Below are 23,008 nucleotides of genomic sequence, written 5' to 3'. Positions count from 1 at the left end.
CTTCCGGACACCGGTATGGAGTAGACTGGAGTCAAGTACTCCATACGGAGTACTCCGTAGTCCGTACTTCATTTTGGACTAACTCATTGTTCAATTAATCAGTGTAATGAAGAGCTATTAGTTAGCGTCAAATGGGCAGTGCGGTCAGTGCGGTCAGGGGGCCCGCTACACCGATGTAAACCCATCAAACTACGGAGTACCTAGGTAACTGTCAACGGTTCTTATGTCGCTCGTTACGGAGTATTTCAGGAGAGATTGAACTGATCTGGTTGTCCCGTTCCAGTGAGTCTAGTCTAAAGACAAAATGCTAGTGCATAGTTTCAATTGGGCCTTGCTCCGTTTGCGGTGCGAACCTAATGAGCCTCTCTCCCGCGTGGTGTATTTTAACCGAACGACAGGGATTATGAAACATCTCACTAACGTTGCCCGGAATCCTTCTATTTTGCTATTTTACTATTCTACTATTTTTCTATTTGCCCTCACTGTGCGGCTGATCTAGCAGGTCCACAAACTAGCCCCCATCCTCCGCAGATGAGCCATAAGCCTATGTAATTGCAGGGGAGTTTCAATTAACTGCACTACATACGCCAAAAACTCTTTATTGTGGATTTCACAGCCAATTGGGGTGCTTTGCCGAGCTCGTATGCATATTTTTCTCAATGGCTAGCATGTAGTTGGTCATATCGGTTCCGGCGGACATTTGTCGGTTGTGGGTTGACAGAGATATATTGTCAATTCTTACTTGCATCTAGAACGTTGCAAGAGTGACTCCTACTTGCTATATATGACCACACCAAAATTACTCCGTACTCCATACTTGCTTCTCCCTTTGGTGACCCACAGACCTCAAAGACCACCTAAAACCAGTTCGTGTGTGATATCTTGCCAACGCTAATAGTTGTGTCCTCGATATCCCCTGTGGTGGCCATGAGCAGTACAGCCGCTCCTCGGGGTGTGGCAACCCAGCTCTCGTCAACTGGCCTCATAGCGGTGACTTGGGTTGGAGCATCTCTGGGTATTCTCTTCACAGTTGCTCGCATCGCAATTCGAATAAAATATATGCGATGTCTGCTGGCCGATGACTACTTCATGCTTCTTGCCTTGGCCTTCCTCATTGCCAACGCAATCCTCCAAACCTTACAAACACCCCATCTTTACTATATGATACTGCAGAGCACCGGACCTGATTTTGTTGATCATGTCGTGCGTTACACGCGTTTTGAGTTTGTCATCATTGGTGTGTTTTGGTCTGTACTCTGGAGCGTTAAAGGGTCCTTTCTGGCACTCTTCTGGATGTTGTCCGATGGATTGCCCCGGTATCGCCGGGCTTGGTGGGCCCTCACAGTCTTCGCAGTATTGGCATATATTGGCTGCTGGTTAGGTTCGGCATTGAACTGCCGTCCACCGTCCAACTACTTCAAATATGGTATAGGATCTATTCATTCTAGAGTAGTGGCTCGACCGAAGCAATCTCTGACATTTTAAAGGAAAATGTAGGACCGCAGACGATCAGAAAGGAGCCGTTATCTCTATATCGTATAGTACGGCAGTTGATATTCTCACAGACTTGTTAAGTATGGACCCCCTACCCTCGCTCTAGTCGAACAGAAGATAATTAACAGGACATGGACTAGTTATGTTTCTTCCGTTGAGTCTGATTTGGGGAACGAGAATCAACTCCCGGCAAAAGATCGGATTGGCCATCGTCTTCAGTTTCGGATTTATGATCATCGCAACCGCGATTGTCCGCGCTGTCGAGATCACCGGTAAAGCATACTCCGACCAAGCAGCCCTCGCTGTATGGAGTATTGTCGAGTCATCCATATGTAAGTGGCCTCCCACGTTGGACCCATTGAAGTATACTAACGATAGTAAAGCCATCATCGTCGGATGCCTCCCTCCATTCCGGTCCATAATCTCATCAGGAAAAAGCATTTCCCAGTACCGCTATGGTCTATCGAGCGGCGCTCCAGCTTCCAATCCTATTTCGCCAAACGACAAGCTCCGTGCCAGTACATCCAATTGGGGCGACGCTTCCTTAACTGTGCAGAATCAACGGGGATACCAAAATATGGATCTTGAAATGCGCCCACTCAATCAAGGACAGGTTACGCGGCATTCAAACTACTCGAACGATACTCCGCGCGGTCCGGATCTTAAAATTCAAATGGTTCAGGAGTTTGTGAGTTTCCCATCTTGAAGGTCTTCAGTGGTATATCCAGCGCTAATGTTCGGTTGGTAGACCGTGGTATCTTCGAAGTAATCTTTATTTGATATGACATATCTCACACATGATACTTTTTCTAGAAGGAAATATATAGAACATTCCATTTTCGCCTTCCGAACGGTAGCATAAGGACCACACTAATGTATTCACGAATATGGAGATTTCTCTGCATCAACCCGGAATGCAAGGTGGTTGGTATATTTACGGGGCTATAAAGAGAGAGAGAGAGCTACCAATGGAAGATGGTCTCGATTGCAGTCCGACATATTGGGCCCGGCAACGTAGACAAGGTCGTGGTCGAGAGTGATCCGAGTGCCGCGAATGTGTCAATCTTGACTATCTGGCCTGGTGGCTGGTGGCCGCGAACCGACAGAGGATCCTCTCAGATCCGCTGCAAATGGACAATGTCAACATGGAGTTCGATAGGTTCAGCGATTTAGAACTCACCCTCGACGACTACGACCCGCGACCCCGCCGGCCCTCGAGACCCCCTTCACCCCCACCGCTTATATGAAGGTTACGGTGGTGGAGGTACCGCATCAGATATTTCACTGGACCGGAAGCGTCTCCCTCCGGTATTTACAACAGGACTTGTCGCTTTTCACGCATCCTCGGGCCATCTGGCCAAGGTGGCCTCGGGAAAGGACATCGACAAACCTCGGGGTGCTGAATTCTACGTCGGCCTAGTGGTGATTGAGTAGTTTCGCTTAGTATTTGGAGGCAATTCTTTCTACTACCAGCTGAACTCCTATACTCACTGGGTGTCTGACCAGACCACGAACGGGGACAAGAAGCACTACTTCATGGTGCACATCGCGGAACTGGTTCAGACGGATCTGACCGATTATTTTTCAAAGTTGGAGCTGCGGTCGGAGCAGCGCATTGTCAAGGAGACGTAGAAACAGCCCAAGCCAAAGGAGGACTTGGTCCAAAGCCCGCCTATAGACCTCGGTAAATAGGTGCCGGGTAGTGAAGAGACCACGGAGTAGTGAGGTCAGAATCACTCGCCGGAAAGAGTCTAATTTCTCCATAGCTAGAGACCCATAATCGGCGTTCCTGAATGTACTCCATTGGTGTATACAAGTAGAAAGAGACTCCAGAATCTACCCCGGGGGGTAGATTTAAGAGTAGCCGGCAAAGGATGTTTTACAAGAATAGTCATTTATATCTCGAGGTTAGTTGATCTAATTAAATCTTGAGGCATCAATGCAGTCTCTCGGTATTGACGAGGTGTTTCATCAAAGTCTCTGGCCCTTTCTCGCTTTGTAGAATTCATTGAAAAAGTCATGAACGCGTTGTAGGGGGGTGTCATTGTGGAGTGATATTGCAATGACCAATCAGACGCCGTTTGATATGTTGGGCACGTGATCAGTACCTGGCTTATCGATAAGGGTGCCAAGCCATCAGCAATCCAAAACTTTTCCGTTCATTCGATATTTTTGCCCAGAGCCATTCTGCCGATCATTCATTACAAAATGTTGAGAGAAGTGTAAGTTCTTCCAGTTCATCAAGATCACCGTACTTGTCTAATATAATTCTCTCCAGGAAAGCCAAGAACCCGCGCACTGCGCGTATCCTGAAAGCTCGGGAGCCGCAACTCATCGAACCCCCCAAGAAGACCCTGATTTTCCATGGCGCAAAATGTCCCCAAGCACTGGACACCGTGTTGAAGACCTTCCACGCCTTGACGAAGCCCCACAACATTCTTTTCCACAAGAAGAACGAAAATTTGCACCCATATGAGAACTCGGAGAGTCTGGAGTTCTTGGCGAACAAGAACGAGTGTGGACTCGTAGCATTCGGAAGCCACAACAAGAAGCGACCCAACTGCGTTACATTGGCCCGTATTTTCAACTCAGAGCTGCTCGACCTCGTCGAGATAATGCTGCTCCCCCCGCGGGAGGGCGAGACCATTCCTCCCATTAACGAACTCGTCATGGACGTCGGTCTCGGCTTGCGACCTATGATGTTGTTCTCTGGTAGCTCCTGGGATGATCCTACATCGACTTCACACATCATTCTTAAAAGCACTCTTCTCGACATGTTCAAGGGCGAAGAGACCACCCAGGTCGACGTCGAGGGTCTGCAGTACGTGATGATGGTTGGTGCAGAGGAACCCCAAGATGGCCTCTCGCCTGTTATCCACATGCGCTGGTACAGAGTCGTTACCAAGCGCAGCGGTCACAAGCTGCCCCGCGTGGAGTTGCAGGAGGTTGGTCCCAAGTTCGACTTCAAGGTCGGCCGCACACGCCAGGCCGCTCCTGAGGTGCAGAAGGAGTCCATGAAGCAGGGCAAGCGCCCCAATGAGGAGGCTCGAACCAAGAAGAACATTATCACCGACTCTATGGGTGACAAGATTGGTCGTGTTCACCTCGGCAAGCAGGATCTGTCCGACATGCAGACCCGTAAGATGAAGGGTCTGAAGCGCCGGGCGGGCATGGAGTCGGACGACGAGGAGCCATCTGCGGAGATGATGGAGGTTGATGAGATCTCTTCTGATGAGGAAGAGAGTCACAAGAAGGCACGGAAGAACTAAGATCGATTGATTTGCATTATTTCTTTTGCTAAGGAGTTTGGGCCGGACGGGATTTCGTTTTCTGCGCCTGTATGAGCAGTCTTACCGGCATATGAAAAGTTATTTTAAAGACTCTATATCTAATAGAGATGTTTCCTCCATCCATCACTACATACTAGATCTAATTAATTCCGCGCACATCGTAGATCCGACGGGGCATACACAGCCACGTGACCATGACGTCGGCTGTACTCTCACATGCCGAGGCCCTTCTCAATGCGGGAACCGATTAAAGTGCCGTCCCCCTCCCCAACGGTCTCTCGTAGAAAGCTCCTGTTTTTACTTCGCTTCTTGCTTATGATCCCCCTCGCCCATCCGGTCTGTTATTACGATTTATCCTAGCTGTAGTTACCCCGTTACGAGAGTCCGATCTCTTACCGAGGCCCAGAGACGCCATGGATACGCTGCTGGTGAGTTTTGCAATGTCCCCAACCATAACACAGCCGCAATAACAGTTCCTCTGCAGTCTCAACTCGAGGCGCTCATCCTCAAACCCGAACTTGCGCCTCTACTGTCGTTGGTGAAGGGTGCACGCAATGGAATCGTTTACGGATCGAAAGTGCGCTTTCCGCATGCGCTGGTGTATGTTGGACCTCGGCCAACCGGAATACCGATTCAAAGCATAGCTGACCGATGTGGACTGTTTCTAGGATGATATTTTTGTTCAGATCTGGAACGTATGTCCCTCCTCACATCTCGCTAGCCCTCCGCGGAACGGAAACTGATCGTCTCATTATCTAGAATACGGGAAAAGACCTTACTTGTTCTAAAAGCAACGCGCCAGCATGCGCGCAATCTCGCCACATTTGCTGTAATATACAAGGCCTCGATGATTCTTCTCCGGAACATCCCTGGTGGTGCCGGGAAAGAGGGCCGCTATGATACCTTCTTCGCAGGCCTGCTGGGCGGGTATGCAGTTTTCGGACGACAGCCAGGAAGTATTAGCCAGCAGGTATGTGTTTCATTACATTCTAGTCACGGGGCTCCTCCAGGGCGTGGAGTCTCCCCTCGAGCCCGTCTTTTGAGCATGGCTGACTCGAATCTAGATCGTCATTTATATCTTTGCCCGTGTGATGCTTGCGCTCGCTAAGCTCGCCGTCCAACCCAAAATGCACCCTCTGTCCTCCCTCATCACATCCGATGCGCGCACAAAGATCACGAATAATGCCTACCCCGTCTTCGCCAGTCTGAGCTGGGCAATGGTTATGTACATTTTCCGGTGGCATCCGGAGAGCCTGGCGTCGAGTCTGCGGAGTAGTATGGTGTATATGTATGTTTTCCTTGTAACAAATATTTCCGTGGCTTGCATTTTGCATTTTGGAAAATTTTCCAGTTCCTTTTCTGGGATGCTAACCATCTTTTCAATCCAGTTACGGCGACTCGGATCATTGGGATTCTCTTCGCACTCTTCTCATACACAATAAATGAGCTCCCAGCGAGATCATTTTTCTTGAACTTTTGATTGCGTTCCGGCGTACAGAGCGGCTGTCATCTTATTGTTGGGTATTTCTGAGAGACTCGTGCACGACATGAACCATTCCCGGCCCTGCTCATCAATACCTTTTTACCCTGTATCATGAAGCACGGGATTTCTTTTGCATATTTTTTATATTACAACATAAACTTATAAAGTCTTGGATTTGTGGTATATATGTAGCTGGCGATGGACTGGACACAGAACTTGAACGTTCCTCGAACCCATGTTTCCATGTTTGCCCTATTCTTATGTCAGGAGACTATCTGATATCATGTAGCAAGGATAGAAACCCAACAAACTCATAGTACTACATCAGATTGTGGGGAAATAGATGAGATGTTGACAGTTGGGGGAATGGGACTCGAGACTCCCATCATCTGTTCCGTGGAGTCAAGGTAAACCCGGTCCACAGAAGAGACTGTTTTATATCTGATTGTTATTGCTGGCTTAGATGGCATCTACTGTACTAGGTATAGGTATTGCCATTTTGTCGTGGTGTGTGAGGCTACCTGGTGTTGCATCTTTTCTCGAGTCATCACGCAGTAAGAGTTTGAGGGTTGATGGATTGAGACTTAGTCGAGGAAAAGGAGGAGGGTTGAGAACGAGTACAGACACAAGAAATCAATATATCCCTAAGAGGGCAATGATGAACAGGAATATCATGTGATCGAAAGTAGGAAGGAGTCAAACCTCCTGGCCGACCAGAAAGGCCCAGCGAGGATAGGTCAACAATAGCATCAAAAATAAGTTTGAAAAAAAAAAAGATGGGCAAATGGTGCCGCCTCTGCAATCGGAGCACAGCTACTGATGGGGTATGGAGGGCGGTCCAAACAGCCAGTGACTTACACGCTCTGACCAGTCAGGAAAGTCCGGTCTTAACTCCAGGTGGAGGATTCGAACCCAGACAGTCGGGAAAAGCACATTCAAATCCGGAGATCTGGCGCAGTCCTTAAACGTAACCGTTGGACCATCTGGGCGAGGCTTAGAAAGTTCCTGTTTGCTATCAAACTTAAGGGAACAATTTGGAAGAATATTACCCAATTAGGTTTAGCGTACCCATTTATCACGGGACCCACTTTTTACAATTGTCGCCGCCAACGTTAAATTAACCAAGGCACAAGATTGCTTGTATGCTGTACAAGGTACTGGATGAGAACTGCTATGTTTGAGGGTATAAAAATACAAATCCAATAGACAGAAACAGGAGGGATATCCGAGGGAAGAAACAAAAAATCAAGACAATAGTACACAGAATCTCTAATGTTGCTGCTCCCCGTCATCAACCTCCACAAGAACCTTCAATTGTCCATCCATCCAGTCAACTGCATCGGCCGAAAGTACCGCAATAGTCCAATCCTTCTGGCTCTGTACTGATAGCAGTCCATCTGGTAACCAGACTTTGACTTTCCACTCAGCTGCAATGGCAGATTCACGTCCCTCATGCGCTGCAGTATTGAGAACACCTGCGACCTGAAAGGCCGGCAAGCCGGGGATTTGGCCTGGATATCGGCGAAGAATTGCCTGCTTGACAGTATCAATGTTGGGGCATTGGCCTGCTGGCAGATCAAACCGAGGAAGAATGCGCTTTCCGTTATGTAGTATGTTGACGCGAAGGGAGGTTTGGCCCTGGCTGTTGGATGGGATGGGTGCATTACCCGCTGGTTTTGGATCTGGGAGAGGGTCGAAGGGTTGGTGGAAGTGGGAGTCGGGATTTTGAGCTTGGTGGCCGTGCCGCGTGGCAAGGTTCTCGCGGATGATGCGGGAGACGTCGCGGGCGATGCTGCTTGCGCTGTTGGGGCTGTTAGTAGCTTTTCCACACGTTGGGCAGAATAAATGGCTTACAATTCATCCCTAGCGGGGATGTTGCGGGTTCCGCCAATGCGCCACTGGAGGCCTGAGGTGGTCTCCGCGTGAATGATACGGTTGATGTTCTCGTCCTCGCAAACGGGAGGACAGTCGTAGTCTCCTCCACTGTGAACGACGTGGTAATGGCTATCCACTGCTGCGACAAACCCCCGCCAATCGGGTTGCTGAAGACCCGAGAGGGACCACAAATTATCGAGTTCAAAATTTTCGTTATATGTATCGTAGCCTCGTGCAATTTCTTCCCAGTCGACTGTGTATCCGTCCAGGAAAAGTTCTGTCAAGCCGAGGTTCATGGGCTGAGGTGCTTCCATTGTTGGTTGCTGCATTGGCTGTGGAGGAGGAGGAGGCATTGACTGCGACATATCGTCGCGATGGGGGCTCTGATGTTGTATTTGCATTTGCTGGTCTGGGGAAAACCGCGGACTGTTCAAATTGGGGAACTCGTCGGTTTTGCGGCGACGGCGCTCTTCGGCGCCGCCCCCTTTGCGGGTCTCAATGGCATATTGGCGTTGCCTTTCGTTTGTGACCATCCGTCTTAGCAAAGGAATGACCAACGAAATGATCTTGTGCTGATCACGGGGCCAGATGTAGGATCTTGGCCCCATACCCTCATTAACGACATTTTCTCCGAAGAATCGTTCACCATTTCCCTCGGCTTCGAGAAATTGACGCACGCAATTCCAAAGTCGAAGCTTAACCATTTCCGTATCCCCCTTCCCACGCTGGCCAACACAATCCCGTCTCTCAGGGTGTTCATCGTTCAACATGTAATTCTTAGCAGCAGCCTGAAGATGTAAGAAGTTCTCTGGCGAAATCTCAAGAGACGAAAACATCTTAGAAATGGGAGGCCGTGTATACTTCTTATTGCTGGAAGGCTGGCGGAACAATGCCGCGGCAGAATGAATACCGACGGCGCGAGCATCTGATAGGGACTGCTGCTGCTGTTGCTGCTCGGGGCGCATTTCCATACCCTCTCCAGTGTAGCCATGCGGTGGTTGCTGTGCGGAGTGCGACTGATGCTGGGAGGCGGAGAGACCCGCCGCAGCCAAGGCGGGGTCGAGATTGTCATCATTTCTCTTGCGCTTCTTTGTCGCCGTTCGTGTAAGGCCCGTGGGCTGGGGATGATCTGTGTGACTGGGTACTCTCATGTGTCTTCCGCTACCCAAGCCAGCTCCGAAGTTCGCATCGCCGAATCCATTTTCAGAGAGATCCATATCTGTGTAGGAGTCCAGCTGGTGATGATGACCGGCCGCGCCTGCTGCTGCTGCCACTGCGGCGGCGGCAGCCCATTGCGATACATCCTGGTCTGCGGCGGCCGTAGCTGCCTCAACTAAGCCAGCAAGCTGGTTATCGTTTGGCGCGTATCCATTATTCGCCAATTGAGCGTTCGGGTCGAGGTGAGGGGCAGTCGCGGTCTGCTGGGGAGGTAGGTCGGAGGATGAGGTTGTTGGGAGATGTTGATTGTTGGTAGAAGAGCTCATGGTGACAATCAGTAGATGGCCCGGCTCGATAAGCTGATAGTGTCGGAAGGTTGTAAGAAGTGGAGGTGAAAATAGTAGTGGGGGAATTTGCTGGACGAAAGCGAGCGCAATGAAAAGACCAAATCGCGTTAAAGAGCCGCAATATATCCTCGCAAGGATATGTCTTCCGGGTTGAAGCTCTGGTCTAGTCGTTGTTAAAGAGTCTGGCGAATAGCTTCACCCATCGGCAATGTAGCTTGGGCAAAGCACGAGTATCCCGGCGCGCCACACCCAAGAGGGCGAAAAGCGCGTTACAGCGAAAATGAAGCTGAAGCGAAGAAATAAAAAAAAATATGAACAAAAAGCCCCTAAAGCTATAGCTTGATTCTGCTGATAAGAGGCGCGACGGTTGAGCTGATGTTTGCGCGGTTTGAAGGAACGACAGACAGTGCAAACTGAGAAACCCTGTGGGGTCACGTGGTCTACGGTTTCCTCTTTCGGTAGATAACAACATCCACGGATCAATGCGTAAGGTATTTTGTAGATACAAATGTGATTTGTAAAAACATTGGAACGTAATAGTGGCATTAACGATATCAAATATTGGATTCCCGTTCTAATATATCTCTATTTTACCATTCTAAGGGTGTTGTAAAAACCCCGGCTCAGCAAATGAAAATAGTCTATAAGCATATCGAAACCCCCTTATAAAGGTCGCCAAACAATCGTAGTCCGAGGAAATTCGAGAAGATCATGATAGAATACAATGTGTTGCCAATCAAAAGTGAGAAGAGATTGGCATGGGGTGGTAAAACTTCAAAAAAGAGCCTCGAATATCCGGAGTAAATGGCCATAGATGTCATATAAATAGCTTCTCGCAGGCTCCTTCAGCAACCGGTAAGAATGATATTAAGCTCGTCAAAGCATTTGATCCAGCCAGGAGAGCTTAGAACCCATCACCCTCTTTCCAAGGACGACCAGCCTCCTGTGCCCGGTACTGGGGATTCTTGCCACGGTCAAGTGCAATCTGCAGGGTAGCAATGAGCTCACGCTCCTTATCCTGGAGTTGTTCGAAAAGGTCCCCGTTCTTCCCGATCTCGGGAATATCCAACTCGGCAGTCTCATCAAGCTCGTTGGCGTTCTTCGTGAATTCAATGTCGTCAGACAACCACATCCAATTATCCAATTCCCGCTGGAGCTCCCCTCGTTGCGATTCGAGTTTTTGATAGGTCTTCCATTCCTCGTCGCCACCAAAACACAACCCGTACCCATCACACAGACATATATTCTCATCGGGGCAGAGCACAGCCTCCCCTGTGAAAATATACTGCCACAGATACTCCCAGATGCGACCGGTGATGTAATCACTCAAATCCGTTGATAGCAGCCAATCGCGGTAGAAAACAAACCGGGCCCGCGGGATGGAGTGAATGCGGTCGCGAGATAGGGCGAATTGTGCACAGCACGGTTGTGCCAGGACAGATGGGATCTGCTGGTCGGGGAACAACTCGCCCCACGCGCGGGCGAGCATGATCTCCTCTTGCTTGGACTCGTCTTCCTCGACGGCACCAGGATGCATCCAGGCTGGACAACCCGGGCCGAACCCGCAGCGAGTGTTCATGTAGCCTTCACGGATGACACGGTTCAGATTCAAGCGGCGGAGCAACTGCGCTGCATCCCCGGCGAAGAGATTATCATTGTGCCAGGCGAATTGATGCGAGTGCATAAACACCGCTATGTCTGGGAGCTGGCCATAGTGGTCGATGATGTAGGTGAGGTAGATCATGACCTCGTGGCCCTTGTTTTTGGGTGGGTGGAGCGGCGCTGTGGGGTCATCGGCGACGTAGATGGCATGATCCCAATCGGGGAGTTCCTCGGCGATCCAGCTGGTATCTTCTTCCTTGGTCCTCGTGACGACCATCACCTTGGAGTACTTGTAACCCGGTGGTTTGGGGGTACCGGGGACGAAATCCGGCGGCGGCGCAAAGAGGTCATAGTTTCTATGGCCACTGGTTGTATTCCAAGTCCGGGTTATATTAGACGAGAAAGGGACCAGATCGCCCAGACCAATTACCTGGGGTACGTCACGCCATGGTCGTGAGAGGCTCCGGGCCGTAAGGAAGAGTATGAGGGAGAAGCAGACGCCGAGGAGGATGACCGGTCGCCGTGGGAGAAGCATGGACGGAGAGTAGGGCAATCGTACTCAGGATTATAGTCTGTCACACGAGATGCTGGTTAGTCACAAATTCCACGGCGTTGCGTGCACGGGGTTAGTACTGCGACCGCGCAGTAGACAAGGTCTAATATACGCGCGTTTGCTCAGAAGCAGTTGAGAGAGAGGAATGTCTTACATAGCTCAGGATATCATCGCTCTGAGAATGTAAGGGGGAAAAGGAAGAGAACATCTAGATGCAAGTCGGAGAAAGGACCAGGGTGACCCTGCATGGCTTTCGGGGGAACAAATGAAACGCAAGTGGAGTCGAGGCTGTGCCGCAATGACGAAGCTTCTTTCGCAGGTATATGGTACATTATATATATGATGTATATGGCAGCTATATGGCATGTTCTGGTGTTCAGCGTAAAAAGAAGCAAAAAATCATAATTAAAAAATTAAAAATCAAAAGGATTGATCTCTTCAGTATTCTCCATCATGTCTAGTATCTGTCAAATCCCGGGGAACGCCTGATCAGCCACGCGGCTTAGAGCGCGTGCAGCGAGCCCTAGATACAAGACACTTAGTCAGGTTACCTCGGCATCTACATAGGTGTGTGTATGTAGGTATATATATCGCTACGTTATACTCCTATACTCTGTATTTGGGAACACAATACATGTACATATTGTCATTCAATGGGCTAAGGTAATCATTGCGAATAGGTACCATGAGATTCAACCGTGGTATAAAAATCGTGAAAAGAAATCTGGGTATGATCTTTTGCTCGCGAAGAACGCCATGCAACGCTGGTTCAAGAACTGGGGAATAATAGGCTGAGCAGGCCTTGCAGAAAAGTACATAAAGGGTGGCAAATGTGATCCGAAGACTTCGAGGTCAGGCTTCTTCATCGGCTGTTTCTTCAACCGTTGCAGCCCGACTCTTGCCTCTGGATGGAAATTCAGACCGCGTCTCTACCTGACTGGAAGCGTCCTGAGCAGATTCCCCGTTACTGCCCCACGTAGTAGGAATGGAGGCAGCAGCCGGGCCTGTCTCAAATGACCCTCTAGGGGCCACGTCGGTCCATTCTTGAGAGGGAGACTCTGCACGGTGTTCTGTTACAGGGATGGTGGGGGTGGATGTAGGCTGCAATACTGGCGGGCTAACGGCCCTATCTACGGGGCGCGTTGGAGAGATAGCAGTACCAATATCTGGGGCAACATTCCGGCTCGTTTGAGCTTGGGTAGACACTATCGGGATTTGGGAAGACGCAGCACTGCTCACGACTGGTGTCCCTGGAGATACCACCGTATTAGCTGATATGGGTTGTATGGTCGGCGCTACACCTCCCGCACCGTTCTCCATGCGCTGTAGGGGCATGAGGGTCCAACCAGGAGGTAGAGTGAGCCCCTCTGGCAGACGAGGATCTCCAGAATTCATGGTATCGGCGTTGGAGGTGGCACTGAATTGATGACGCATTGTGAAGGCTGGAGGAGCCAGGCCCGCGTTGGGCGGCGGAACTGTTTGGCTGAGAGAGTGTGCTTGATCACGCAAGCGCTCCAATTCTATCCGAAGCTGGCGTACACGATTCCATTGTTCTGTGGCAACGCGAATTGTGTTAATCTCGTGAGTGAGCCTTTGCTCGATTTGCAGTAATTGGGCACTGAGTTCGGCAGCAGAAGACAGCCCCGGAGGCGCAGTGTGTGGGGCGGGCGTGGTGGTGGGGGCCTGTGGACGGCGGCCGAATCCAAATCCAAATCCAATTTGCCCCGCCGGCGCATTTGGAGGCGGATTTGCCCCGGGCTGCGGTGCATTACCTCGTTGAGCCTGTTGCTGAAGGTTGTGGAAGAGATCTCCACGCACGGCACCGAAGCCGATTCGGAAAGGCCCAAACTGGTAAACTCGAGCACGAGGTTGCCCATCTGCATCCGGTTGGCCAGGCAGGACAACGCCGTTTTGACCATCAGGTGCGTTATGACCAGCAGCAGCAGCAGCTCCTCGAGTTCGCGTGGGCATGATAACAGGACGTCGGCAGGTGGGGCAGTTTTGTTGCCTCTCAAGCCAGCTTCGAAGGCATGCGAAATGGAGTATATGGCCACATGGAAGCTTTTTTGGACGTAGTCGATCAGGGACACGCTGTTCTCTAGGGGCGCGCTGAGGTGCAGGCTCCCCAGCAGCATCAAGCACTGGTGGCTGGGTCGGCTGAACCGGAATCATTTCCTCGCGACAGATGATACAGACATCTTCCCGGGAGATCTCTTCTGCCGTTGCATCTGGATACCTCTCGTTCATATCTCGCGTTGCATTCCGATAACGCATAAAATCCACAATACGGCGAGCAAACGAGCGGATGGTCACGACAACATCTCGCAATATGTGGATCGGAAGGCCATAGAAAGTGAGCAGAATACCAAAGAAGCTCAAATAAATCACGAGTTTCAACAGATCGGTCAGAAGATCCAGATAGAAGACCCAACGGCCCTTTTCCTCCCACCCGGGCACGTCGATTTCAAGCTCGTTCACATCATTTTCGTCAGGCAGATCGTCAGGAGGCGAAGTGGCTCCCGCGCGGGCATGCTCTCGTATTGCTTCGATACGCGCAACACGGATTTCATCCCGGCGTTCCTCTATTTTGGCTTTTACTTGCTGGCGGGTTATGGATATTTCGGTCAATGCGATAACGTATCGCAAGAGAGTCGAAGTTGAGAGAATCGCCAAAATGGCGAATTCAAATCCAAACATGACCATCATATCTGGTCGTGCCTGAGTTATCACGGTATGCACACAATACCGTAGCATGAAGGAATCGAATAGCACTGTCAGTACCAGGGATAGCGCCAGTCGAATGTGGAATAACCGGGGATTGGCCGGCGGCTGTTGCTCTAAGAACTCCACGCGACCTTCGCCAATCCAGCCCCAGACCTTGCCAACCAGCAGCGAGATAAACATGACCAGAAACCAGCCTCCAAGTTCGCCCCGGAAGATAGTCATGGCCAGACATGTCTCAGTAACGGCGAACCAGGCGCGCTCGTATAGTTGCTCCGTCTCGATCGGTCGCAACCGCCCGTAGAGAAGTCGCTGGAACCAAAATAGTACAAAGCCGGTGACGAGAAGACATAAGTTCGTGAGAATCTGGATATTAAACCATCAGTTAGGGACGAGGACAACCGAGTGCGATAACCAAACTGGACAACTCACCATCAAATTCGCACTACTTTGAGAGAGATAGACGCATGCCGAATAGAAATTGGACCTCTGATGAAGAGCCTTCAGGAATACACCAGTGGCGAGGACCACCGAAGCCTGCAAACGGGATTCCAAGGTTAGCGGATGTCTCCCCCATCAGCTGCGGTACTACTTACCCCAGCATACGCGGCTAGTCTCATGGCTATCGACTGGACCGGGCAAGCCGAAGGTCATGGACCGAAGGAAGGACAAAAAAAGCCAGCGTCCTAGGATAGCATTTGGCGAAGCAAAGAAGTGAATGCCGTATACTTGGGAAGAGCAAGTAGCTTGATCTGGACAGCTTTCCAGAACAACCCGTCGACGCCTCTCCGCATCTTACGTCAGCCACCGGCACGTGCCCGGATCCATCTATACCGGACTAACTAGTGGATAACGAGGTTAAATTCACACTATGGAGTACAAGAGTGAAATATTTGCAGGGTATGTAGAAATTGGTATTCAAATATGATCCCAGCCAGTCTACTAAATCTATCATCAACCTCAACAAGTGTGCGTTGATCTTTGGTATTTATCTGATCTCTGTCATGTGACGTCGCACATTGTGCCCGCCTTGGAAGAAGCAACCATTTGTGAGACCACTCAGGTAAGATCATTTCCGCCAATTTGCATCAGTCAAGGATTCCATTACCGCCGATTTTTCCTCTTATATTTTTGCATTGAAGGCAATGAATCATTCCTGGTGATGGCTTCGTCACCGGCATTGTTTACTGCCTCACGCAGCCAAACACTAACCTACCTCTTGGCGGTGTGCCCCTTCTCCATCGCCTTCCTAGTCTACATCAATTCATCCATCTCCTTTGTGGTTACAGACCTAATTGGGCTCCAGGACGGAGAGGGCGATGCCGTGGGAACGTTGGGGTTCGCAGATGAACTCCTTGCTCTGGTTGCCTGCCCTCTCTGGGGTGTTCTCTCTGACCGAATCGGAGTTCGCCATGTAAGCTGGCCCTCGGCCCATCCCTAGGAAGTCACATTCAATGATACTGACGTTCGATAGGTATGTACTGCAGGCTATGCTATTGTAGCTCTGGCGCTGGTCCTGTTCGTCCAGGCCACAAATATCTATCCCCAACTGCTTCTGGGAAGGTTACTCTTCAGTGTCGGTGGTTCGGCTGTGTCGACTATGGTCACAGCAGTTTTACCGACTGTTACTGGAGCAGGTTTTAATGCCCAATCATATCGTGCATCTGTGTCTTCGGAATTGACAATCACACCGGAGCGAGCTAGGAATGGCCATTCCATAGGCGTCGGTGCTTCCAGCACGTCGCCGTCTGCCCGGCTCTCTGGTTTTGTTGGGATGTGTGCTGGCTGTGGCGCACTCGTGGCGCTAGTTGTATTCCTCCCCCTTGCAGCCCGATTTGAGAAGATGGGGTTGTCGCCCTCACAGGCGATTCAACGCACCTATTATCTAGTTGCTGTTATATCCCTGGTTATCAGCGTTGTTTGCTTCATTGGACTCCGGGATCTTCCTGGAGAAGAAAGAAAAAGCTGGAGTGCACTGTGGAAATCCCCCCACGACTTGGATTGTGATGAAGACAACGAAGATGACGATGATCTATCCATTGGTGGTCGAACATTGCCATATTGGAAACAATTGACAACTGCCCTGAAATTGGGATTCCATAACCGCAGCATTGGACTGGGTTATGTCGGAGGCTTCGTAGCGCGGGCTTCCTCTGTGGGAATCTCGTTGTTCATTCCTCTTGCCGTGAATCACTATTATCGAGTATCTGGTCTATGTGACGAAAAACATGAGCCGGTGCCCGGCTCGGGACTAGGGGAGATCAAGAAAGCGTGCCCCCGAGCATATGTCGTCGCATCTATACTGACCGGTGTATCCCAACTGGTGGCATTGATTGCAGCTCCATTATTTGGGTACTTGACAGACAAATCACGACGATATAATTTCCCACTCCTATGCGCTGCATTAGTGGGAATCATCGGCTATATCACATTCGCCATGCTCCCATCCCCTCTCTTCCAAGGCCCCGATGGCAATCCCGGGGTCTTTGTCGTGATGGGTCTTCTCGGAATCAGTCAGATTGGAGCAATTGTTTGCAGTTTAGCCGTGTTGAGCAACGGCATCTTGCGAGTCAGCATCGACACTGAAACATTAAGAAAACTATACGAGGAGCGACATATCAATGGAGATGAGAACGACGCAGAGCCCAACGAGGGCCAAGCCCTTCTAGCTAGATGTGCTGATGACGACCGAAGATTGGAGCCTTTGTCACAACTGAAAGGCTCTATTGCTGGGGTCTACTCACTTTATGGCGGCGCAGGCATCCTGCTGTTGACCAAAGTGGGTGGACTGTTATTTGACATCCTGTCATCGGGCACACCATTTTATATCATGGCTGGCTTCAATGGCGTGTTGCTTGTCACTGGAATTGTGTGTGGGGCCCTCGGTCATTTCGGATCCTCGCTCGGAAAGAAGCGGTAGTCATTTTCATTTTCTGTTTCCACTTCATACAAAATTGTCATAGCAGCGCGGGATCTTGTCAGATTGAATGGGAGTCGCAGGCTGAACCATCAGTCTGGGAGGAATTCCTTGGATTAATATAAGTACTCCGTGGGCTTGCAGGTGAGGTCGAGCAACAAAGAAATTCAACTATGTGAATGAAAAGAAAAAAAATTGGTTCATAAGATTAATTAATTCCGCATCCATGGCCTCGCGCTACAATTTCAGGTGGCTCTGTCACTGGGCGCAATTTCAGTTGTGCATCAGCCCGTGGGTACTAGGCACCTTGGCAGGGTCGGTGGCTGACATGGGGAAATTACGGCGACAAGAGAGGCCAATGGCAGCCATTATGCGTAGAATACTCTGTACGAAGTAAGCAGTCTATTTTGCGCAGTATATTCCGTACTCCGTATACTCCGTGCCTATGTACTCCGTAGAAGGTATAGGATCTAGAACCCGAAGTTCTCCAATTCACACTGTTGATCTCATCTCGCTAGTTGTTGGCCTAATAAGGAGCAGCCAGTAGCCTCCCCAATCCGGTGAGTGACCCAGGGGTCAGTTCGGGCCCTAGTCCTGGATCAGCTTAGCTCCACCGGAGACTTCGACTAACGCGCCGCTAATTTGAAGGTCATATCAACACAATCCGAACAGCTCCTGGGATATCCCCCTTTTGGTCCCCGAACCCCTGGGGCCTGTTCCTGAACGTGCCTGCCCTGCTCCGCTTTGACCCAATATGGGCCAATCCCACTATGCCAAACCCCACCGTGGCACACTAACAACAGTATCCCAGTAATGTAATGGCAAGGCCCCGGTTTTGCACTAACCCCCAGGTGTCTCGCTCTGGCACTTCTTCTTCCTTTCTCACCTTCAGGCTCACGTAGTCCGTCATTCACTCTTTCGTCGTTCGACAGTCTTTCGTTAAACTCCAGTCCTTCGTTTTGAGCATTGATTCTGCTCCAAGTACTCTGTACTCTCACTTTTTTGTGCGAATCTAACACCTTGATTGCCGCCAATTTTCCGCTATAAACACCCGCCAATCACCGTCTACTTCCAACATGCGTTTCTACTCTGTCGCCCTGTTGACTGGCGCTACCGCTGCCGCTGCCAGCAACACTGCAACCCTTCTGCTGCCCGGATTTGAGGGTCAGGAACTCCAGGCTAGCATTCTCGAATCTGTATGTCTCAGTCCGATAGCGCGAACAACGCGCTTTTTGACCCTGGCACTTTTGACTGACCATCCCTAGAACGGAGATGTGACGACCTACAAGATCACTTGCCCTAAGACCGTGGCCGCCGATGATTGTGGTATCGCCGGCGAGGGTATGATTGCAATTGCCGCCCCAACCTCCATGCAGTTGCAGAACATCAATCTCCAGGGAACGTAAGTAGCAACACAGGGTTTCTTAACGTGAATTTTACACTGATAAAACAACATACAGTACTGGAACCGTGTCCTGCAACGTCGCCGGGACCACCTACGCCTCCTGCCAGGCCTCTGCCGGCACTGTTACCCCTTCGGGCACCCTGGGCCCCGATGACTTGAATTGGATGCCCGTGACCATCAGCACTACCCCGACGTCGACTCCTACCCCAACCCCAACCCCCACTAGCACTAGCACTAGCACCAGCACCAGTACCAGCACCAGCACTAGCACCAGCACCAGCACCAGCGCCAGCGCCAGCACAGTTGAGGAGACCTCCACCCCTACCCCCACCCCGACCTCCACTTTCACTTCTACCTCTTCGTCGACCATCGTGACCTCGACTCCCAAGAAGTCCTCCCCGGTTCTGGGTTCGTCTACTCCTCTCGCCACTTCCACCCCACTGGTCTCCGATCCTACCGGCGCGGCTGGAAGCGGTGCCCCTGTGGCTTCCCCCACTGCCTTTAATGCCGCCGGTCAGCTGGCAGGCAGTATCTGGGCCGTTGGAGGCGTGTTCATGGCTCTAGCCGGCGCTTTCGCCTAAATCATGACAAGCGATATATCTATGTTCTTGTCATGATTTCCTTTTGGTGGTGTGAACGATGAGCTCTGTGCTTGTCCATTTATTAATTCCGGGGTTTCTGAGGTTGCTTCTCAAGGATGTCTTCATGTATCCTCACGTATACGTGATCGTCTATTATTCTTTAATGTTTGATACCTTTCTCCACGACAGACTACGATCTAGCGTCTATTTCATATACTTGTATTTTCAGTCACTGAATTTACATTTTTCTGGCCCTTTCAGTCCTGACTCTTTGCTTTGTTGCTCGCCACGGCCCCCTGGACTAGCTCCAGTAGTCTCGTAGATCGTATCCACCATTGAAAGAAATCTTCATGCATCTCAATATATCTGATTTTTCGGTCCTTGGGTACTTGCAGTGAGGACGGCCCCTGTTCTTATAACAATCATTAAGGGTATTTGCCTGGCTGCTCCCTTAAACTTCAGATCAGCAGGCAATCACACTTCGAGCCCAAACATCATGCTGCCAATGCGCGAGTTTATCACAAATAGCGTGCATAGCGTGCAAGGGTCCAGGAACTACATGTTGTGAAGTCTTTTGGTCCGAGTCTTGGCATATGATACACCCAGATGCATTCCGGGTTAGCAGCTCTAGTTCCAATCCTCATGTGCTAGCTAAATGCCCGAGTAAAGACAGTGAGGACCTGTATAATACCTCGCTTAGTGGAGAGAACAGTGTCAAAAACGAGGTCCAATCCATACCCATCACTGCATTGTCTACCTACGAGAAGGTGGTTACATTTAGTTCTCTATTTACAAAGATCAAGGAGGCCCATCATTATTGCAATTCAGTATCAAGCAACTACGCCCACCGACGAATGTTTTATGCTAATGAGAAAAACAAAGGCACCTCCAATGAATTCAAACTCCGGGGTTCAGTCCAACCGCCGTCGCCATTCCCTAGGGCGTCTAAAAGAAAGAATCAGCGCTCACAAGAGGTCAGGCTAGAGGGAAATAATGAAAGCTATGAACTTCATAAACTACATCCCCAGATCTCATACCAGTTGTAAGAACAGTACGCAAAGGCAAATTATCTCCCTAGCTTGAGTTCTTACCCGTCTCATCACTATCCTTCCGAAAACAACGTCGTGGGATCTTGAGAGCTTGAAACACCCGTCTCTGGGTATCGGTCCTTCAGGGTGACCATCAGAGGCGGCTTGTCCCATAGAAAATAGACTTTCTGGTCGGACCAATTCATGCTTTCTGGCTGTAACGTGAGATCGAAGTGGTAGAGGAGCTTGCAGAGAATGAGGCGGATTTCACAATTTGCTAAGCTGATATGCGGAGAAGAGGAGTTAGTTTTGAACGATTATGTGAAATTTGAAGGAGATAAAAAGTGATAAAGAGCATACTGTTTTCCAAGACACACACGAGGGCCGAGACTGAAGGGTTGCAAGACATCTTTCTTGTCATTTTCAAAGGCTGGGTCAGAGCCCAGCCAGCGTTCTGGCATGAAACAATCTGGGAAGGTGAAGTTGGATTCGGAGTGGTAGGAAGCGTAGTGGTGACATGCTACAATTGTCTGGTCAACATTAGTACCGGATTATCGCAAAGTTGAGTGGTATGCATGTACGTACATCTCCAGGAACAAAATGGCCATCTATAAGCGCTCCTCCTTGTGGTACAACGCGAGAAAGACTTGTCACAAAGGGTGGATAGATACGCAGCGACTCCTGAATGACAGCAGTCATGTAGTCCAAGGTTTCCACCGCGCGGAAGGTCATATCACTGTCCTGGTTGAAAGCCGAGCGGATCTCGGCGGCGAGTTGGCTCATGGCGTGCGGTGTTGTACACAGATAGAAGATACAGCCGGACAATAAGGTGGCAGATGTTTCACTTCCTGCCACGATAAGACTAGTATTGATCAGAATCAGCACAGCCTAGGATTTTTTTCAGGGACACAAAATAAAAACATAATTCAAAGACAGAAAGTTATGGGCGAAGGTAAGAGATGCTCGTACATGAACCCATTTGAATGAATCTCAGCCCTAGTCATAATGCGCTCACTCTCGCAATACTGGCCTTTCTTTTCACTAAATCCATGCTGAAGAATAGCGGACATAAAATCTGGACGAGTCATGTTTGTCTCCAAGCGTCGATCAACCTTTTGTGCGCTCAATTCAAAATGTTCTCGGCTGACACGCTCGATTTCGCGTGGGATGAGGTGTTTTAGGAGGGCCTTGAGTGTGGGAAATTGATTCATGGCCCCAACGAATGCAATAGCCTTCATGGATTGGAAGATCAACCCAATCCACGGGTGTAATTGACTGTCTTTCAGGCAGTCGAAAGACTCGCCGAACATCAGGTCACCGGTGATGTCAAATGTGGTAAAGTTCATCCAACTTTTAAGATCAACAGTAGAGGTCCCATGTCGGACTCCAGACCGCAGCTTGATGATCATAGCATCCACATAGCCTCTGATAAGAGCCTCCTGGTCTCTCAAAGCCTTCTCTGAGAAGGCGTGGGCGAGTAGTCGTCTCTGCCGTGCATGAGTCGCATTGTCAACCGCACAAACCAGATGATCGACCCCATTCGCTGGCGGCTCATAGTGGCTTCGGTCTTTGGGGAAACAACCACCGATTCTGGCACCATAAATATCGCGAAAAGCCTGGGCGGTACTGAATGCCAACTCATTAGGTCCAATTCGCAAGATGGGACCGTACTGATTGTGCAGCGCTAGGATGTCGAGATGATTATGGCCACGAAGAACGGAGACATTGGATGGGATGCGAGAGATAGCCCATAGCTTTGGGCCAGGAAAGTAGCGTAGGGGTGACCAGAAAAATGCATCAATGATGGTGTAAGTCACCCAGAGGAGGAGCTGTTGTTTGCATAATGATTAGTGAATGATCTGCATGAATGCCTGTCAGAGGGGAAACCAGAGGCTAGTCAGATCGCAATGCCTTGGAACTGCTGTGCATCCCCAAGTGACCATCTTAGGAAGAACTGGCTCTGGCTATTGGGGTATTTTCCTGCATGTAACAAACGAGGGCTAGGAGCACGAGCAATGCAACTCACCAGGCATCCTGCAGCCACACCCCAAAAGCAAGAACCTGAGGCTGCCCAAGACATGATTGGGGACATCACAAATGTCCACAAGCTTATGCACTGCCCTAAAGCCATATTTAGTTCGGAATCATCGGTTCTTCTGGTAGAAGGGGGAACTGGTCGAAGAATGCTCCTGCTTTCCTAGGCGATATCAGATTCCGACTCGGTGATTGGACACTGAGCCAAGACTAAGAGAAGCAGGAAGCAGAGACAAACAGAGAGACCCGAGTTGCACCAGTCGAATGCGGTTAATGACAGACGCAGAGAGATGATGAGAGGATCACATCATGAGGGGGCCCACAGGCAGAAGCAGTACAACGTGAGAGACAGCATTGAATATCGCGTTACAGGCACAATCAGAGACACAATCAAGTCCATTTACATTTGGAATACTCCGAACATCCTCGGGAAGATCATAGTCAGATTGTCAATTCGACCAGCCGGCTAGTACTGAGACGGCTTCCGACCGTAGACGACATGCAGATTGCAGTACGTATG

General features: G+C 50.1%; 9 protein-coding genes across 9 annotated transcripts; 5 read left to right on the top strand and 4 right to left on the bottom strand.

Annotated features, from left to right (window-relative positions):
- Positions 1-927: 927 nt before the first annotated feature.
- On the top strand, positions 928-2,200 carry N7457_005980 (uncharacterized protein; the record flags this gene model as incomplete). The annotated part of the gene is made up of 2 exons (XM_057177024.1): positions 928-1,237; positions 1,635-2,200. The coding sequence occupies 2 exons, from the start codon at positions 928-930 to the stop codon at positions 2,198-2,200; spliced, it is 876 nt and encodes a 291-aa protein (XP_057031326.1).
- A 1,313-nt stretch (positions 2,201-3,513) lies between these two features.
- N7457_005979 (rRNA-binding ribosome biosynthesis protein RPF2) lies at positions 3,514-4,763 on the top strand (the record flags this gene model as incomplete). Its single annotated transcript, XM_057177023.1, has 3 exons — positions 3,514-3,524; positions 3,600-3,716; positions 3,773-4,763. The coding sequence occupies 3 exons, from the start codon at positions 3,514-3,516 to the stop codon at positions 4,761-4,763; spliced, it is 1,119 nt and encodes a 372-aa protein (XP_057031325.1).
- Positions 4,764-5,197: 434 nt separating this feature from the next.
- On the top strand, positions 5,198-6,230 carry N7457_005978 (Tim17/Tim22/Tim23/Pmp24 family protein; the record flags this gene model as incomplete). The annotated part of the gene is made up of 6 exons (XM_057177022.1): positions 5,198-5,212; positions 5,269-5,384; positions 5,453-5,479; positions 5,544-5,754; positions 5,849-6,072; positions 6,173-6,230. 6 exons carry the CDS (start codon positions 5,198-5,200, stop codon positions 6,228-6,230), a joined length of 651 nt encoding a protein of 216 aa, XP_057031324.1.
- A 1,306-nt stretch (positions 6,231-7,536) lies between these two features.
- N7457_005977 (uncharacterized protein) lies at positions 7,537-9,626 on the bottom strand (the record flags this gene model as incomplete). The annotated part of the gene is made up of 2 exons (XM_057177021.1): positions 7,537-8,068; positions 8,122-9,626. The coding sequence occupies 2 exons, from the start codon at positions 9,624-9,626 to the stop codon at positions 7,537-7,539; spliced, it is 2,037 nt and encodes a 678-aa protein (XP_057031323.1).
- Positions 9,627-10,551: 925 nt separating this feature from the next.
- Positions 10,552-11,784, bottom strand: N7457_005976 (DUF3431 domain-containing protein; the record flags this gene model as incomplete). Its single annotated transcript, XM_057177020.1, has 1 exon — positions 10,552-11,784. One exon carries the CDS (start codon positions 11,782-11,784, stop codon positions 10,552-10,554), a length of 1,233 nt encoding a protein of 410 aa, XP_057031322.1.
- Positions 11,785-12,654: 870 nt separating this feature from the next.
- Positions 12,655-15,143, bottom strand: hrdA (E3 ubiquitin-protein ligase HRD1; the record flags this gene model as incomplete). The annotated part of the gene is made up of 3 exons (XM_057177019.1): positions 12,655-14,889; positions 14,956-15,060; positions 15,120-15,143. 3 exons carry the CDS (start codon positions 15,141-15,143, stop codon positions 12,655-12,657), a joined length of 2,364 nt encoding a protein of 787 aa, XP_057031321.1.
- Positions 15,144-15,685: 542 nt separating this feature from the next.
- N7457_005974 (putative MFS transporter) lies at positions 15,686-17,443 on the top strand (the record flags this gene model as incomplete). Its single annotated transcript, XM_057177018.1, has 2 exons — positions 15,686-15,937; positions 15,998-17,443. The coding sequence occupies 2 exons, from the start codon at positions 15,686-15,688 to the stop codon at positions 17,441-17,443; spliced, it is 1,698 nt and encodes a 565-aa protein (XP_057031320.1).
- Positions 17,444-18,516: 1,073 nt separating this feature from the next.
- Positions 18,517-19,426, top strand: N7457_005973 (putative GPI anchored glycoprotein; the record flags this gene model as incomplete). Its single annotated transcript, XM_057177017.1, has 3 exons — positions 18,517-18,636; positions 18,706-18,842; positions 18,901-19,426. The coding sequence occupies 3 exons, from the start codon at positions 18,517-18,519 to the stop codon at positions 19,424-19,426; spliced, it is 783 nt and encodes a 260-aa protein (XP_057031319.1).
- Positions 19,427-20,771: 1,345 nt separating this feature from the next.
- On the bottom strand, positions 20,772-22,534 carry N7457_005972 (cytochrome P450; the record flags this gene model as incomplete). Its single annotated transcript, XM_057177016.1, has 4 exons — positions 20,772-20,984; positions 21,040-21,316; positions 21,424-22,283; positions 22,481-22,534. 4 exons carry the CDS (start codon positions 22,532-22,534, stop codon positions 20,772-20,774), a joined length of 1,404 nt encoding a protein of 467 aa, XP_057031318.1.
- Between the last annotated feature and the right edge of the window lie 474 nt (positions 22,535-23,008).

Source organism: Penicillium paradoxum (genome assembly GCF_028828445.1).
Source record: "Penicillium paradoxum strain IBT 22861 chromosome Unknown utg000005l_segment0_segment0, whole genome shotgun sequence".
Classification (NCBI taxonomy): domain Eukaryota; kingdom Fungi; phylum Ascomycota; class Eurotiomycetes; order Eurotiales; family Aspergillaceae; genus Penicillium; species Penicillium paradoxum.
Note: the sequence above shows the minus strand (reverse complement) of the source record. Positions and strands in the feature narration are given on the sequence as shown.